Source organism: Syngnathus scovelli, chromosome 1 (genome assembly GCF_024217435.2).
Source record: "Syngnathus scovelli strain Florida chromosome 1, RoL_Ssco_1.2, whole genome shotgun sequence".
NCBI lineage: Eukaryota > Metazoa > Chordata > Actinopteri > Syngnathiformes > Syngnathidae > Syngnathus > Syngnathus scovelli.
In genome coordinates this window covers 14,106,118-14,125,000 of record NC_090847.1, presented here as the reverse complement: position 1 = coordinate 14,125,000, position 18,883 = coordinate 14,106,118, and the positions used below count along the sequence as shown (strand labels likewise).

Here is an 18,883-nt window from a genome sequence, read left to right as displayed (position 1 = left end):
AATATTATTATAACTGTCATTGGTTTATTGAATTGTTACAAGATGAGGTCATCAATGAATTTTCCTTCAACGATATACAGTAAAAACAGAACACAGGTTAGATCATTGTAATGATCAATTCCTTCAAAAGACAAAAAGGCAAATTAATAAATAAAATTCCCAAATGTCAACACGGAACACATTAGTGTCAAACAAAACACAGATTTAATCATGTGTCAGAAGGACATAGAACACAGATTTTTCCACCTGCCCCACACACTTGTTCGAGGAGTTCTTATTCAATTAGAGGTAATCACTCAGTTCTTTCTTGCATGAAAGAGGCCCCATCTCTGGTCTCCGCTGTTAGAACGCTCCAATTTTTCCCTCCAGCCGTTTATAATGGCACTATAATCCTCCACAGAGAATTCCTGCAGAGACACCTACGGGTTAGAGTGCCGGCTACATTTCGATTTGTAGTTAGTTGGGAGAATGACAACCTTGATAAATTCACTCTTGATTTGATCTGCTCTTTGGAGCTCTTCCTTTATGACCTGGATGAATTGGGCTGTCCGATCATTTGCCTGAACGTTACAGAAGCCAGCCTCCTGAATGAACTACGCCAGTGGACACAGGAGACAACATGAGTAAACAGGAGCAATGAGGTGAGGTCACTCCAAAATGAACTTCCAACAGACAAGTCAAGAGATGAGATTGAGTCCGCCACTGGACAAAGGAAATAGTTTTCCAATAGTTTGAATCATTATTGGGGTTGGTTTATTTCGGGCAACGGTGGCCTCAACCTTAACATAACGAGACTTTACTGTGTGCTTACCTTTCCATATTGTGACGGCGTGTAGAGGATGTAGCCCCGCTGTTTGACATAGGCCTCAAATTGGGGGGTCCATGGCTTCTCCCCACAACAGTAGTCACTGATAAGCAGCTGGCCACCAGGCTTTAACCATGACTAGACATGAAGAGAGCATGCACTTTACTTGGATAGTAAAAAGTTTGCTTTCAATTCATGAGACTCATGAAGATTTTGTGGAACATACATATATACGACTCACACTAAGTGGGTTGAATTTCAGGATGAAGCTAAAACGCTCTATCAAACTTTACAAGTGAACTTAATTTGATCTTCTCAAAGCTTTTGAAAAAAAAATCACGTGCAACTGTTCATTGTTCGTATTTTGTTTGCCCAACTTGCAGTTCTCTTTCAAGAACCTGAATGGTAAACTTCACAGCAGACAAACAAACAAACAAACAAACAAACAAACAAACAAACAAACAAACAAACAAACAAACAAACAAACAAACAAACAAACATATTTTTTTGAAGTCTGAAAATATTGAGGTTGTGTTGAATAAATGTTGGGAAGTGTCTTGAGTTCACCATTTCAAAATGTGAACAGTATGATAAAAAGAACTGTAGAAATAGTTTGAAATGAATGCCAAAATATGTTGGTCACACACGTGTAGAGAATTTGCCGTTCAGCAGTTACTTGTAGAGAGCATCGCAAAAAGTATAGAACTACTGAACAGTTGGACATGTGCGTTTTACAAGTTTAGAGGAAGTCAAATAAAGATCACCTGTATGTAAAGATTATCGTACATTTTAAGTCGATCCTGGAATTTCAAACAGCCCAAATTCTTCTGTGCGGTGTATAGGCATGGACTGGTATGACACTTAAAGCTTTAAAATATCCTTTTTATTTTTGAAAAAAAAAATATTGAATTTTTGTTACATTAAGAAATGTATACCGTGTTAAGTTTTAAAAATCAACAGCAACTTACATGGAAACGTTTGAAGAGAGCCAGTTTGTCTGTAATGTGGAGGATAGTGTCTCTGCTATAGATGACGTCGAACGAACCCTCCGGAAACGACCTCTTAGTGGCATCAGCAACTTCAAATTCAACCTATCGGCCATGATTTTCATCTATGACTGCAACCGTGACACTCAATGGTACGGCTATCTGGCGTGTGAGCCGTTCAACGTACCGATGGCAGCTTCTCAGTAAGTGCTCTCTCAATAGCGATTTCCACCATATTCTCTGACAGGTCAAAGCCAAGCACCTCCACTCCAAATGTCTGAAATACAATATGACCAACTCTAATTTGTCAGCATTCACTCCTCAAGATTCTGTTACTTGCTTGATTTGGCGATTTTCTTAATTGGCTCTGACCTTTGCCATGTAGAAATCGCCTCCACCGATACCACAGCCAACATCCAGAACCTTCTGGCCAGGTTGCAAGTTGAGCAGATCTACAAATTCCTAGTGTCACAAGTTCACAAAGTTCATTTTCTGTTTTCTACCATGATGTTCTATGTCCCTGCATTTGTATGAAGTTGTTTGATTCTGGCATGAACCAAAAACTATGATATCACTCTGATAAAGATTTGAGGAGGGGCTTGGTCCCCCATCCATCCATTTGGTATGCATCTAGGCTGCCACCTATCCCTCTTAGCCTCAGATAACAGGTTGTGCTATATAATAAATTTGTCTGCAGTCTCCATTGTGAAAGGCACATTGGACATTAGATAATTCATAGGTGTCAAACTCAAGGCCCCGAGGCCAGATACGGTTTTCTTTTAGTAATTTTCTTCAGGGAAAAACAAAGTCCGAGGAACTTATTCAGTTTTGATCATTTTCAATCGCTTAACCCGTAAACGCCTGAACTGGTTGCCAGTCCATTCACAATATTCATATGCGCATTCACACCTACAGGAAATTTAGATGCATGGTCACAAGGAGAATGTGGAAACACCGTACAGGTAGGCCTGAAGTGAAATTCAAACACGAGGCATACTACGTTTAAACCACATGACCAAATGTGCTCTATTTTTAATGAAAACTATCTAAAGTTTCTGTTCCCTAGATGGCTTTTATTGTCATTTAAAATTAAAAAGGGCAACTTTAACATTGACCTTAGTGGTGCTGGGCCCGCCTGTGCTGACATAGCCCGTGCCAAACATCTTCTCATAGCGCAGGATGCCCCTCCTGGTGTACTGCTTATTGTCCAGGAACATCTGGAAGGTGCTGAATGCTTCATTTGTGTCTGAAGAACGTGCAGCCTTCTCCAACAACCAGCAGATCTGATTTGGGTTGTTCTTCATCTGGAGGTAAAAGGCCAAGCACATTCAGTGGCAATTTTTTGACACTGCTGAACAAGTCGACTTGTTAAGGTTTAATTCTATATTGTGAACCATCCAAAGCAAACTACCTCAACATAGGTTTTGACCCTCTTCCTGAGTATGATGCTGAAGCCAAACTTCTGAGCCGCTTGTTCATCCTCCACTTGGACTGAAGTGGTCAGATGGTTGTACTGGGCCTCAGTACGGTAACATGTTGGGTTGAACTCCCTTTTACAGTCACCTGTGTGTTCACAATTACGCCAATACAGTGCCAACACAAATATCGACTTGGATAACTGGATGAATTTTGTACCTGATCGGTGGTTACATGATTCTCTGAAAAAGAGCAAGCCACCGGGCTGCAACCACATCAGCATTTTTTTTAACAGCAAGTTCACCTCCTCGTCACTGAGGTACATCATCAGCCAGTTGGAGAAGATAAAGTCAACACTGAGGAGGATGGGATAAGTGAGGGTCAATACAATTGTGTCCATCAGTATGATGACTTCTGATTGGACGATGCACATTTGCCATACACACCTGTTTGAGGGCAATTCCAACTTCATGACATCGGCTTGGAGGAAGGTAACATTTTTGTGATGCCCGTTGATCTGCCTGTTCTTCTCCACAAAGCTCTCCATGAAATCCACAGCAGTCACGTGGTCTGCCTGTTTCAGCAGATGGCTGGTGTATCGACTGTTTAATCAAGCATATGTGTGTCGGTCTTGTATATTGGAGATGATAAGATTTGAAATATAAACCTCTTGTTAGATTATTGTACAATTTGGTGTTAGTGACCAGCAAATAATCCATCAATTCTATATAGTGGTGATCCTCATCAGTTTTCTGAAGCTAAGCTGTGATTGGTTGTGACCTGAGAACTGGCAACTGTGATGTCATTTTCAGCCAACAGCAAGTGGCAAAATAGCTGCCCTGTTAGACGGATAGAAAAAGGTGGATTTTTGCCTGTTTCATTCATATTCCACAAATGCAATATTAATCAGAATGCCATGTTTAGACTAGTGGGACACATACAACATACTCTCCCACATAATGAAAACACGCCACTGTAGTTAAATGAATGTCAGCATGAATGCTTGTCTATGTGTACCCTGCAATTGGCTGGAAACCAGTTCTTTTTTGTTGAGGACTTCGGTTGTGAATTACAGAATTGGGGGGGTACAAGTCTGCACTCAGAAACGTCCGCATCCAGACCACCACTGCATGCTTACCCAATGCCGGCCCCCAGTTCCAGCAATCGACATCCAGCTAGACTGGGCAACATAGACAAGATCTCGGGTAGTTCCTGCTGTGTCAGCTCAACGGCGCGCGAGTCCAGCATCATCTCCTGCACTGTGGCCTCCCTGGAGTGCTCCTTCCAAAACTCAGTCATGGTGCTACGCACTGCATAGTGCACAGGATCAATGGATGACATGCAAATGCTGTTTATTTATCAATGTGAAAATAAAAGACACATTTTCTTGCAATGACTACAAATTAGGGATGTTTGATGTCACTTTTTCAGTACTACAAGGAAAACCACTATGTTGCCTGTACTGTATTTACCAGAAAAAATGGACATCATTAATCCATCCATCCATCCATTTTCTGTACCGCTTTGTCCCCATTTTCATATTATTTTTTTCATATTCATAATACACTCTAAGCATTAATATAAACCTTCTAAACATACTACTTACAAAAATTGGATTCCAATGGGCATTTGAGAGGATGGACAGATGCAGTTCAGAAAACATTTAGGCAGCCATGCATGTCATTTACTTCCCGGTATTAGAAATGGCCACAAGATGGTGTCAGTGACTGCTATCGATGAACTTTGTGAGTCCTCGATACCTTGAAACGAGGCCAGCGTCGGCTCAATACTGATCCCTGGTAACTACTTGCCCATTCTTAACAAAAACAAACAAGTACATGTGCCTAATTTCACACTTTCATCTGAACCTGTTTTATGAAGTTTTGCAAACACTAACAAAGTCATTTTTGAATAACGTTAATTAACACTTTCATACGTTATTCTTTTTCTTTGCAACCCTCAAGTGCTTGATTAAGAGTCATTCCAATCCCATAACTTTCTAAGGAAATCTAATCGCTATTTGGCATCCCTTTCTAGCAAATAGATTTTCTGGTTTGACATGATTCAAAACACTTACTATTTGTTTGATTTGGGGCCAGAAAGTTACCATTTTAACTGTCTATTTTGTCATTTACACTGTTAGCTGACAATGCACATTGATGTATCTTCTAAGCCAATCAGAATACCGTATTCTCCAAGACCATATTGTAACAACGTGTGCTCTCACACAAGCATTGTATTTGTGCTTTCAAGCACCTTGAAAAAACATGGATCAATCAATTTTTTTTAGATCTTTTATTTTATTTTAGAAAATAGTCTGGCAAACATGTATATTATACACTATACACTATATTTTCCATACTTTTCCAGACCTGTAAATGCATGTTTAGTTTCATATTATCAAACTTTCGTAGAAACCCTGATACCATATTTAAACTCTGTCTGTCTGTCTGTCTGCCTCTGTCTCTCTCTCTCTCTCTCTCTCTCTCTCTCTCTCTCGCTATTATATCTATCTCTTTCTCCAAATACTACATTTAAACAAATACAAAGTCGCGGTTAGCCCGTCTCATGTGGTCCCTTTAATTAAGCTGAGTTTGGAACCCACACATCAGTACTGCGAGACAGAGGTGCCAACCACTTGACCAGCATGCCACCATGGCTCCAGATAAAATAATAAGAATGAAAATGTATCTCAGAAGAAATTTCTTCAGGTGTATTTACCTTTTCAAATATAATAATATAGACATAATAATATAATGTATATAAATCAATTAAACATTAGATAAGAGAAGACATGCTATCTTCTCAGTAAATTTGGTGCCAGCAGTGACAATAACCTCAGCAGCATCAAACATGTTTAAATCTTCCCACTTCCACATACCGTTCTCCATTGTGTGCTCTTCGCAAGTTAAAATAAATGTACTAGCAAAGCTTCCAGTCAAGCATTTGGACGCTATTGTTGCAACTTATATCAAATGAGGCCATGAAGTGTATGAACCTGACCATGATCGTGTCCAATCAGAGTGATGCTAGAGGGTGGGTTGGAGAAGGGGGCCCTCGTATTGGCCCATGGCACACAGCAAAAACAAAAACAAGAACAAAACAAGAAAAAGGCTCCTTTTTTTTTTTTTTTTTTTTTTTTTTTTTTAAGCTCCTTAATAACGCCGGAGAGTGCACGAGGCAGGAAGGAGTTAAAAGAGACTCACTATTGATGACGATGAAGAATAAGTCCTCCTGCCCCTCACAGTCAGTCAGGTCACTCAGAGCAGGATCATGCTCTCTTCTGGGTTTATTTTTTTGTGCTGACGCGCTGGAACTCCACAGTGGCATGCGGCCATTGCGCAACATTGCATCATAGTGCATTGGAGTGTGTGTGTGCGTGTGTGCATGCGCGCGTGTGTTTGCTATTCTTTTGTGAAAGTGAAATTGTCATTGTGAGCAAATCTACGTCTCCTGCAATTACAATTCGCTGGGTCTACTAAAATAGAATTCTAAAAGCTAATTCTATCCATCACTTTTAGAGAGAGAGACTATGAAAAATACAGAGTGTCCCAATCTATGGTTGTATATAATCATCATGTTCGGGACCAAGTGTTATGCAAGCACAACAAGAAGGCATTGGTACATGTTAACTTCTTCAGTAATCCAAAGGAACTAACTCCAGTTCAAAGTTCCTTGTACACATTTACATGAGAAAAATGCACAGCTATTTACAACGGCGTTAACCTACAGGTGTAAATTACTGTCATTTCTAGAATTTCATCCGATGCATACAATAGAGAAAAACAAGATTTTCTTGAGAGTGTGTAGATGAAGTACTGTATTATGTATAGCTCTTGTCCTTCTTAGGGTCACAGGCTCATATACTGTCGCCTGGCCAAGTGAGTCATGGGTGACTGCAATTGAACAAGTGTTGAAAACAAGTGAGTAGGAAAGGGGCTGTAAATTATTATTCAGAGATAACACCACTGATGTTTACGTTGTCAAATCATGACATTTTTATTTTATCATTGTAACCTCTCAATTAATCTTGACAAAAATACTCAAGCATGTGTCTTCATTACCCATCTCATTTGATGTTATTTGATTACTTTTGGTGACAAAAAGTACTTTTAGGACTTAAACTTTAACAGGCAACCTTTAGTCACACTTGAATCCTTTCATGTGGTGCATTTGGGGACAAGGACCGTTGACAATGTACACGTGGATATTATTCACTAGGTGGCAGTGATGGTTCATAAAAGTAGTCAGAACCTACTGTAAGTGAAGTTTGTGAGCTGCTGAGATTTTGTGGAAGGATACTTGTTCATAACAGAACCAGCGAAGTCAGAGGTTCTACTGCATCTACATTAACATTTAATCCATGTGCCAAGACATTTGCTGTCCCAAAAACAAATAATGTAATGTTAGTCAAATTACAAATTAACTTCATAAAATGATTTATTTAAATATTCCCGCCAAACAGTCTACATAGGTGGGGCGGTACTACATAAGCACAATTGCTTCATCCCATTGCCCATTTCAGCAAGTCATGTGTTAACTGTGCTTGAAATGAAATTGTGATGAATGGTGACAATTTACTCGCAGAAATCAACAAACAAATGCATATTTTGTACAATAGTTGGCAACAACCCACTGAGCCTTAGACATTTATTAGATGTGTTGTCGACGTTCTATGTTAAGACGAAACTTCACCCGTCTATAATCGGTCTATACTTTAGGCCAAATCTAGACTCGGTTTAGACATCCAAATCAAGACCTCATATCACTTTTCTTTAGACCAAATATGGACGACTGAATTAAACACATTGTCAGTGCAGACAATACAGAACGTCGCGTAGCTCCAACGCATCCTAACGTCAAAAGCAATGCAACTCTCAGAGGGAGGAGGGTAAAAAGCGTAGACTTGTTCTTGAGTGACACCTGCAGACTAAATCCAGGCATCATATCAGAAAACGATGAAGGTGCTCTGAGTCTGACTGACAGAAACAAATCTGAATTTATCATTTCTGGCGCTCTATCAGTTCAGAAATCATTTCTTCTGCGATGACTTACTTACTTTGCATCCACTCCCCGACACTGGTAACATCTGACACTCATCTGACTTGAACACTTGAGACTTGTAATCCAAGCGGAGGGAGGTCCTTAAGTTCAGGAGAAGACATGTAATGCAGCGACAGTGCAAAATAAAACTGTAAAGATGAGCAAGTGGGAGAAAGTGAAGCCAATGAAATATGGATGGCAAATAAATTGTGGCAAAGAAAACCAGGGTAGCGCGGATCACACTTTAGCTCGCACTCAGCATATCAAGGGAAGTGTATACAAACCTGGTATTTCATCTCTTTTCTCTGACTGGACTGTTTCCTCTGATTGGGGTGAACATTTCCACACCATCCAACATTCTTGAAAAGTTAAGTCATCTCGCTGCTGAAGGTGATAAACGTTGTCTTCAGTTGTCTTTCCTGAAGTCCGATCCTACATGTATAAGCTTCAGGCACAATCTTCCTGACTTTGAACACCAATTTACAAACTCAAATGCACTAAGCAGTGCAGACCTGGCAAGACCAAAAAATCTTAAATATATCTGGTTGTTGAAAAAAAATATAACGACGTTCAGCACATCTTAGTGACACTCATTTGTGAAAAAAACAGCGTTCACCTGTTTTTTTTCCACGCATCAGCCTGACTTTGTCATTGAAGGAATTGGGGAAAAATATTATAATATTGTTTCCTGGCTGTCTTTTTCTCATTCTGTAGTCATCTCGTGCCTGATAGGCAGCCACACAACAACCCCTGGGAGTTTGACTTCGAAAAATCCAGCTGTGCAGAGAATACATGCCTGAATGGATGAACTGGAAAAATTTGGAGCAGCGGAGCTGCAGCCAGGGAGGATTAGTAATTAATTTTACTGATCAAAAAATTCACAAATGGGCCACCCTCATTAGACCACAACCTTAAGGTCACAGGTAACTGGAGCCAATTTCAGCTGACTTGAGGCAAGTCACTTTGGACTGACTCAGTGAGCACACAGCGAGCTTCAGCAAGCACACAAGCACAGCAAATGCAATTTTCTTTACAGGTCACTTTTCTTGATGCAAACAGATGGCATTGGCAAAAAGCAAGGCTCCAATAACATGGCAGACATGCTAGACTAAGACATCTACATTTCGACACAAGTATGCTTTCTTTTTTCATGATTCTTAAGCAATTAGAGTTGAAATATATGATATAATTTCACTTATTTCACATTATTTTGGACAAAATCAGAGAAAACGCTTGAAAAATAGATCAAAGCCATTAAGTTTCTTGGAAATTAAACTGAAGCGTGCAGATGTTTATCTAAATGGATTCTAACTACATGACTTTTACATCCATCAACTGAGCATAAATCTCTCTCCATGACAGCATGAACATGACTTGTTCAGGTCAGTTGGGATCAAAAGATGGCTCATCAAAAACAAAGTCCATGAACAGAAATACATATATAAATAGATATAATCTATAGTATAAAATAAATACATGAGTTAATAAGTGTCTACCCTATCATGAAAGGAACAAACAATTACTCTTCAATTTGAATATACAAAAAATAAAAATAAAAAAAAGACGGTTATTCCATTTAAGCTTATTCAACTGAAGAATGACCTTTTGCTTTTGTGTTTGTGATTAAAACGTAACGCTCTCCTGACCGGGCTGGAACTAAAGCGCCATTTGGCCGGAGGGAGCACAAAATGTGGCTTGCGCGTAAGCCAACGTCAGCATTGACCATCATTTATTATTACATCAGCAGACACCAGAGTAAGTTGACCAAACTTAATTTGGGTCTTGCTGCACCAAAAACATTTTCTGTAGCAATGTAAATGCAATACTGAAACTCACTAGAATGTTCTCTAGATAGATCTATGATTACTGATTACATATTTTACTTTACAGCAAGGGTCACCAATCCTGGTCCTCAGTGTCCAATGTCTTGCATGTTTAATGTCTCCCTGGTGCAACACACCTGATGTGACACCACGATCATCATTAACTTTAGATGTTATCTAAAGAGGAATTAAAGGAGTGCTACGCCTCCCCTGCCGTCATGAAAAGGGGAAAAACAAATTCAATTGTTTTCATTATAAAGTCATTTTCCTTTTAATTCCAATAATTTTGTATCGTTTTGAATCAAAATCGCATAATTTTTATAGTTATTTTAAAACCGAAGACGATTCGCTCGGAGGAGCCTACGTCCTGTCAAGCCTCCTCGGTATTTAATGTTGGACAATTTCCCACGGCACAGCTGAACATCTCTCACAGCTCACTAGTGTGCACACTGGTTGGGAAACACTGCAGCCCCAATGATCGTGAGCAGCAGGGGGGGGGGGGGCATTTCAACCCCTTACACTGAGTGCCAAGCAGGGAAGAAATGGGTATCATTGTTATAGTCACTGGTATGACTCGGCAGGGGTTTGAACCCACAACCTCCCAATCTCAGGGCGGACACTCTCCTCTTAGGCCACTGAGCTGGTAAACACTTGTATCGTAGTATAACACTTGTAGTCGTTTTTAAATAGCGTGTATACCTATATACGCCTAAATATTGTTATCCAATATATCTACTGCAATTTCACATTAGATTGCTGGTTTGAAATTTGCTTTTAATATTATTATTTTTAATAAACATTTATGTTAAAACTTGTCTGGCGTCTTATTCCTTGTTTTTATATTCGCCAATTAAAACATAAAAATCAGACATTTGGTTAACTGCTTTATATGACAATATGTGTAGGTACACTACAAGAGGTTTAAAAAAAAAAAAGAGAATAAATATAGGGTTAATTGCACAACAAAAGCATTTCCTCGCTCCTGGGATCGAACCAAGATCTTGACGAGCAAGAGCCCAAGTCACTAACCACTGGGCTATTTCGACCGGCAGTCTACAATAGCTTGCACTGTTTTGTACGAGCGATGTGTATTTCAGAACTCAATCTTTAGAATCGGTTCACTCAAAATATTTGTTCAAAAGAATCGGTCACCAAATCGTTTGCTACACTTTCTTATTTATTTATTTATTTATTTATTTTTTTACCTCGTGTAGTGTACCAAAATATCCCATAATTATCTGCCTAAATAATTGTGACTAATTTAAAACTATTCTACTTGTTAATACCTACAAAATAACATATTCTAAGCGGAGATTGCATTGACCTAATTTTCACATGGTCCTCGTTTACATTTTGCATTTGACACTGACAGCTGTCAAGTGCCACGTTAGGGCTCTTCTTGTGTAAGTTTTATTTGTTATGGGTTTTCTTTTGTAAGTTTAACTTTGGGTACTTCGAAAGTGTTTTAAATTGTACTTTGCTAGGTGTTCGTGTACACAACATGTTGTGATGACATCTGCTGTGGAGTCTTCGCTGATCTAGTCGCTTGTGAGCTGCTCCATAAAACCATACATGTTCCACGCACTGAGCTTCCATAGGGTACTGGTTAGTGCCCTGGACTTTCACCCCAGCGATCCGGGTTCGAATCCCAGTGGGACCAAAAACTTTTATCATAGAAATTTGCTGCTCGTGTAACCATATTACACTTCCTTAGAGCTAGGGTTAGGTGTAAAGTGAGGGTTAGAGCTAGAATTAGGTTTAGAGCTAGGGTTAGGGTTTGAGCTAGGGTTAGAGCTAGGGTAAGGGTTAGAACGAGGGTTAGGGTGGGGTTAGGGTTAGAGGTGGGGTTATGGTTAGAGCTAGGGTTGGGGTTAGGGCTAGGGTTAGGGTTAGAGCTAGGGTTAGGGTTAGAGCTAGGGTTAGGGTTAGAGCTAAGGTTAGAGCTAGGGCTAGGGGTAGGGTTAGAGCTAGGGTTAGAGTTAGGGTTAGAGCTAGGGTTAGAGCTAGGGTTAAAGTTAAGGATTAGGGTTAGAGTTAGGGTTAGAGCTAGGGCTAGGGTTAGGGCTAGGGTTAGGGTTAGAGCTAGGGTTAGAATGAACTCTAACCGTAGGTCTAACCCTAGCTCTAAGTCTAACCCTAACCGTAGCTGTAAACCTAACCCAAGCTCTATACCTAGCTCCAACCCTAACCCTAACTCTAACCCTAGGTCTAACCCTATCCCTAGCTCTAACCCTAACCCGATTCCTAGCTCTAACCCTAACCCTATCTCTAACCCTAACCCTAGCTGTAACCCTAGCTCTAACCCTAGCTCTAACCCTAACTCTAACCCTAGGTCTAACCCTAGCTCTAATCCTAACCCCATTCCTAGCTCTATCCCTAACCCTAACTCTAACCCTAGGTCTAACCCTAGCTCTAACCCTAACCCCTAACCCTAGCTCTAACCCTAACCTAAACTCTAACCCTAATATAAAGAGAGATATAAAGAGAGTATAGAGATTGACTATCTTTTGACAGTTTTACCAATCCCGGAGCAACGTTTAGACTCACAACATATTCATATGTCAAATATAAGGGACATAATCACCGCTTTGGTTTCGTGTCCATTTATATTTGAAAAAAAAAAAATCTGAAAAGTTACATTAGCTAACCTTGCACCAAATGAACCTGGTCCTCTTGGCCTTTCCACTTCTCATTTCTCAATCTTTGATTCATCTGCTAAAAACAAGTCCGCCGAAGATAGTGATGTTACTGTGTCCAGCCAGAAACACAGCAAACAGGCAGGAAGAATCACAAGCATCTTATTTTGGCAATTATAATTGGGAGCATTGGCTATTTATAGGACATGAAAGGTAGATGAGTGGGTGTACTGATGTGAAGCAGCCTGAGGAGAACAACATGGTCTCCTCCCACTCAGCAAGTCTTCTTGAAAAAGATGGAGGATGGGAAAACACGGGAAGGAGTGGGATCAACATGATGAAAGATATTTCATAAAGGCTTGCATAATATTTTAGCTTTATGTTGAGTAGTCTTCAAACCAATGTTGATATCGTTGTAAATACACTACAAATTATTAAAAGGCGCAAGAGGAGTTGTGTCTTTTAAAAGGTATCCTGTGAAAGTCTCCATCCACTCCTCAGATTTATCGGTGGGCTTTTTTTCCTCATATGGCGCCTTATTAAGGTCATCTCGTGATTAAAAAAAAAAAAAGGTTTCCATCCATAGGCAAGCGATGGTGGGGACATACCATCATACAAACGTATGCATGCCAACATGGCACCGTGCAGTAAATAGTAATCCGAGGGTTGTTATGGCGAATACAAGACAGACACAAAGATCTGGACACCAGCTACTGATCAGACTTAATAATATTGCTCCTTTCTCCATCAAGCTCTCAATGTGGGGTCCCGACCGGTACATTTCAAGCAATTGGAGTCACTCCGTCCTTATTCATAAAATAATCGTTCCCCATCCCCGTCCGTTATTGAAAAGGGCTTCTTTCAGCGGTTCCGTCTCTCCGTCCATTCTCCGTCCGGAAAAAAACGAGTCATAGTCCAACATGAGAAATCCAATTTGATTAAAATTGTGGAGTGCATATATCTACACTTTACGGTGGCTGCCAAACAGTGTAACAAAGCTTTACATTTCATTTTATTCACAAACTTGGAGTGCCACTTGACTCTCTTAGACCAGCCTCTTGCAGGCTTTTGTACCTATCCGGCTACAGAGTTGTTACAGAGATTAAACGGTTCATAGTTCTTCCAAATAAAGAGCACTTCTTGTCCTTCTACTTGTCTTTGCCCTCCTTTGCACTCAACCTTTAGCGTATACTCACCTTCTAATGTACTCATCACAAGCTCCTGAAAACAAACAGGACAACATCTAGGTTACTTTAAAATATAAAGTGGTGAGTAGTGAGCACTTACTTGAGGGTCAAGTGCTTGATATCCTGCACCATTTGGCTCATTTCATTCAGCAGAGCTTCTCTCTTTAAGTCACCTGCTTTTGTCTCGATTCCAGCATGACTCAATTTCAGCCATCTCCAACTTAAGGTGATCTTTGGTTTAATCTTCTCCAACTCCAGATTGGTTTTGCACAGCTCAGCTTTGTTTTTTTTCTTCTTGGCCACCATGAATAGTGTATTTCACGGTTTCCCATCAAAAGTTCCCTGTAGTCCATCTCCACACATTTAAGTTAGGCGGCCATGTTAAGCTCCTTCTTGGACCATTATGGGTGACTCTCCACTGAGTGGGATGTGGGAATTTTGAAATCATGACCTTACATGTACCTTGTCCTGGAGGTTTATCTCTAATTTGTCCTCGTTTTTGCCTGACCTAGTTCGCCTAATTTAGCTAAACAATTCCACAGCGTTTTGATGAGCTGGACTGAGCAGCTTTTTTGTTGTCGTGCTGCCTGCAGTATCAAGTGGCTGTCATGTTCGTCAATGGACTCCTTTACATAGAATTTCACACTGCATGACAGCAAACCAGCTTACAAAATAAAGAGCAAATAGTTTATGGTTCAATGGTCACTGTGCGATACTCTGATATTTATTGGCGTGTTTGACCGGTGACCCTTCAGCGCTACATGACTTGCCAGCCTTGAGACCCTACTGTCCATGATCCTTTAATACTCTCGTGACAACTAGGCTGACGTTAATCCACTCATTTTTATAAAGAAAACAAAAGTGCTTTTTTGGATGAGACATTTAATTGGACTTAGATTCACATAAATAACATTGGTTTGTATATAGTGTACAATATAAAACTGTAATATTTATTACAGTTCTATTAGTTATTTTATTTTCCTCCATTGATTATTTTCCTCTCAGGCTAAGTTCACAAAAGCAATCCTGCTTGTTTTGTGCTGTTTACTAAAATGCCAACAGGAGAGGAAAGTGCATTTTCTGAGTTGTAAAAAAATGACTCACCAAGTTACACAAAAGCAACAGAAGGAGAATCTATTGCAATGTCTCAAGGGTTTTACTCTGCACTGCCAGGGTTGGTTGGTGGCTACCGGAAATCATTTACTGTAAATATTTCACTGTATTGACTTGTAACATGAAGAAAAAAATCAAAGCAAACTATTTGATATCCTTGATGAATGTTATGTGACAATTTTTTTTTATCCTGGCAACACCCTCGCGAAAGAAAATTCACCAAATTTATGACAACAACTCAAGTGGAAGAAATTTTGAAGCTGCAGCACATATCATGCACTGACACACCTGCACAGATGATTCGGAAACATTCCTTTCGATGAGGTAAAGTTCCCAGCACGGCAACATTTTTCAACAAAATTCATTTGGCCTTGGTGGAGGTCTGTACTCTATTGATTACCATTGTAGCAAAGCCGAGATATATTAGTACTAGACAGTTTTAGCATTGCAAAGTCCACAGCATGTAAATTTCCTATGAAACTCATGTGAAACGATGCTCAATTAAAATGTGAAACACTGTTGGGTGAGGCTACAAATTAAATGTTTGTCGACTTGTCCATTGTTAAGAGAGAAGGAAAGCAATGTTTGACACATCAATAACAGCAGCTCCTTTATGATTTTTGAGTTGTGACTTTGGTGTCAAACTGTCTGTCATACCTTCTATGTGAAAACGAGTGAAGTTGTCACCCTCCACAATGCAATGGACTAAGTTGAACCGAACGGCTGGTGACAGATGAGTTGTAATTTCATTGCGAGCAAGTGTGCAGGTGTGCATTTCACAGATGTGTAGAACTTGACATTGCTACTGAAATCACACATTAATCTATAGTGTTTTCATGCATTACCACAAACAGGCCAAGCTTAATAAAATCAAAATGTGAGATTGTGCGTGCACGTGTGTGGACACCCGACAGAAAAACACAACCATGCTATGACATTGTGACAGTTAAAGTGTCAAATCTACCCCGTTCCCCAATAAGCATTATGGAGTTGTTTGTCGATATTTTATGTGCTAAAAACCACAACATAATGTCTTTGGGAAGTAGCAATGTGAAGGACAGTCAAGCTGTCACTTTCCCATTAAGATCCACTGATTTCACAGCACCTACTTACAGCACACACCAATAGAGGGTAAATAGTGTTATTAAATAGTCTTTTGTGGATCTGTTACAATTAATAATAAAATTAAACATCTGTCATAAATAACATTTATCTTTTTCAATAAAACTCTTATTATACAAGTTCAGTTGTCACACAATGCAAAATTGACCCCCTTATGCAAACAAGACTATTGTGTCAGTTCCAAGTGTATAGTCAAGGAATTTACAGTAGATTGTGAGGAAGCAACACATGATCAGTGATATTTGTTGTTTTGGCTGTATTATGATGCAAAATATATTTTACTAATCCCAATGGTCAAGTGGAAACCCTTTTTCTTTCGCACTTGGACCTTTACCTTGACTGAAATCTGGAAGAATCAAGTAGTAAGCCCACAATAGGTCAAGAAATGATAATCCTGCCTGACAGAGCAAATCCTCTTCTTCAGTCAGTACGTTAACATGTTCTACTGCGGTAACAAAAAACTGAGCAAATATACAAATTGCTGTCCTTTTAATTGCAACTCACTCACACTTGACCTATAGCCTGCAATTGAAAGTCAAAGCTAACACTTCAACTACTGACTGAGAGTCACAATTTGGAGTATGTGCAATGTGTACAAGAGCGTGCTTGTCAGCCATGTTAAAAAAAAAAAAAAAAAAACAAGAAGAATTTTGTTCGTGTCCGTCTTTTTTTTTTTTAAGTTTCATTAACATGAGCGGAGTGAAGTAAAAAGCCTCCGGGTAAAGAAGATCTAGCTAGAACTCAGTTTCAACTCTGCAAGCTCACTGCAGTGATTCAGATACAAGTCAATAAAATGATACAATAAACTATTCTCCCATGTAAACGTACTGAGTGAGTTTGGGATATAAATGTCAACTCTAGAGATGTTTCCAACTGTCTAACCTCTGATGGATAATTAAAACACCGTATATGACCTCAAAGGTTGTAATATTTTATAGAGTGGTGTGCATATTTCTACACTTTCTACATCCAGTAGAAAGTTATTATGTACGTCCACTCACTCACACTCGGCAGTCACACGGACCACTTGGATCAGGACTCTCCTCGGTGCACCGTCCCCTCAGTGGCAGGCCTTCATTCCGGTCAAATAGGGGGATTCTTGCCGGCACAGGCCCATTTGCTGCTGTTGCTGCTGCTGCTCTTGATGATCTAAAGACATGCCCTCCACAAAATCTGGCACGGGAAGCCCTGAGAGGATCATGACCGACTTGTTCCAGATCATGAAGGTGGGTACGACGGGTAGGAGGAAGGAGATTTCAAAGGTGTGAATGTGATGAGAGTTCATGGCATCATAAAAGGACAGCGAATTGTTGTCGTAGTCCAGCAGGACGCCTAGACGCCTCAGCTGCAGGCTGGCCTCCACCAGCATATCCTTGCCGTCGTGGCGCACCATAAAGTTATTGTTGCAGCGTGAGAACACCCATGACGACGAGTTTTTGCCACTCCATTCATTTTTAGGCGCTGATTTATAAGACACGCCGACGGCGTACCTGTGGGGATAAAAGCACGTTTTGGAATATATTAACCACCAAGAAGCAGTGTCCTCCTTAATTACTTGCACAGTCAAGCTACCTCATGCTGAGGACACACAAGACAGACATAGGCACTTGGGGTCCTTCCTGCAGGAAGTGGTCTACTTCAGAGCCAATTAGTGCTAATAATATAATTAGGATAAAAGTACACACTGTGCCAGTATGCTCTTGTGGATGTGCGCCTGTGTAAGAGCCTGGATTAAAACTCCCAGAAGAAAGCTATTTCACTTCATCAAACTTCCTTGCGGGCTTATATAACGCACTCATAATCATGTTTGTGAAGTGTGTGTGTGCAAGTTTCTCACCATGTGGATGCTCCCAGCAGCACCTCCCAGTAGTGACACCCGCTGTCAATGAACACATTACCGGCGGCCCCGTACGAGCCTGTTCCACCAAAGCGTTCGGGAGTATGACTCTTTTTCAGAGAGCTCTCGTCCTTCTCCATGGTGAGGCAGTCGTTGGATAGACGTAGCTTCTTGTGCGCAGTTTTGGGATCCAGTTTGAATGGCTGACCTGGCAATACACAAATATTAGTAACAACAACAATCCAGCGTTCTCTAACAATTGCCTTTCAATGCCACAAGATGGTGGTAAAGCCCCACTTTTGTAAATTAAATTGGACATTGACCTGAGTACACTACCCGAGCACACACAAGTGCCACAAAACAGTAGGTTTTTGGGCAATTAGTGAAAGATAGTAAAGGGACAGCGTGTATTTTTAGTGCCATCTAGTGGTGAACTAAAACAATGCAACTAAGTGCGTGCATCTTGAAGCTCACACACAAAAGTGCAACAGAGAGACCACATGTCTAAAGCCTACCAACAATTTTGTCAGCAGAGGTGCAGGCAAAATGTCATGACAGCATTCCCTCAAGTGACAACGTAAGTGCAATGCGATTGTTACACATGCTGTAGTCATATATCCAGCACCTGCATTAACCTGCATGCTTAAGTCCAGATGCATTAGAATGTGAGTTTCATGAACTAGTGAATTGTTATTATCAGCAGTTGGTCTACTACAGACCAAACAACCACAACAATTCACAGCGCTTAAGCCACTAATTCAAAATGACAGTGACAGTGCTGAGTCATTCCTATCTTGTCTATAGTTATTGTCGCTCAAAGGTGTGGACAATGTAGGAGCTGAGGGAGAAGAAATGATGGCAGCAGCTGCAGGAAAGGGGAAATATGAACAAAAAGTGGGTTGAGAAGTGTTTGCA

General features: G+C 40.2%; 2 protein-coding genes across 6 annotated transcripts in view; both read right to left on the bottom strand.

Annotated features, from left to right (window-relative positions):
• Positions 1 to 187: 187 nt before the first annotated feature.
• pmt (phosphoethanolamine methyltransferase) lies at positions 188 to 6,235 on the bottom strand. Its single transcript, XM_049741517.2, has 12 exons — positions 6,089 to 6,235; positions 4,346 to 4,517; positions 3,654 to 3,809; positions 3,427 to 3,563; positions 3,203 to 3,354; positions 2,907 to 3,095; positions 2,164 to 2,253; positions 1,979 to 2,068; positions 1,774 to 1,896; positions 812 to 943; positions 477 to 593; positions 188 to 407 (listed from the first exon to the last, which is right to left on the bottom strand). Exons 1-12 carry the CDS (start codon positions 6,096 to 6,098, stop codon positions 297 to 299), a joined length of 1,479 nt encoding a protein of 492 aa, XP_049597474.1. The 5' UTR covers positions 6,099 to 6,235; the 3' UTR covers positions 188 to 296.
• Positions 6,236 to 15,015: 8,780 nt separating this feature from the next.
• Positions 15,016 to 18,883, bottom strand: part of mid2 (midline 2) — an 89,831-nt gene continuing 85,963 nt past the window's right edge. For all 5 annotated transcript variants that reach the window (XM_049733781.2, XM_049733787.2, XM_049733772.2 and 2 more), the window contains 2 exons: positions 17,969 to 18,176; positions 15,016 to 17,621 (listed from right to left, as the gene is read on the bottom strand). In XM_049733781.2, coding sequence (XP_049589738.1) covers positions 17,192 to 17,621; positions 17,969 to 18,176 — 638 coding nt within the window. In that variant the 3' untranslated portion in view covers positions 15,016 to 17,191. The remainder of the gene's footprint in view (positions 17,622 to 17,968; positions 18,177 to 18,883) is intronic.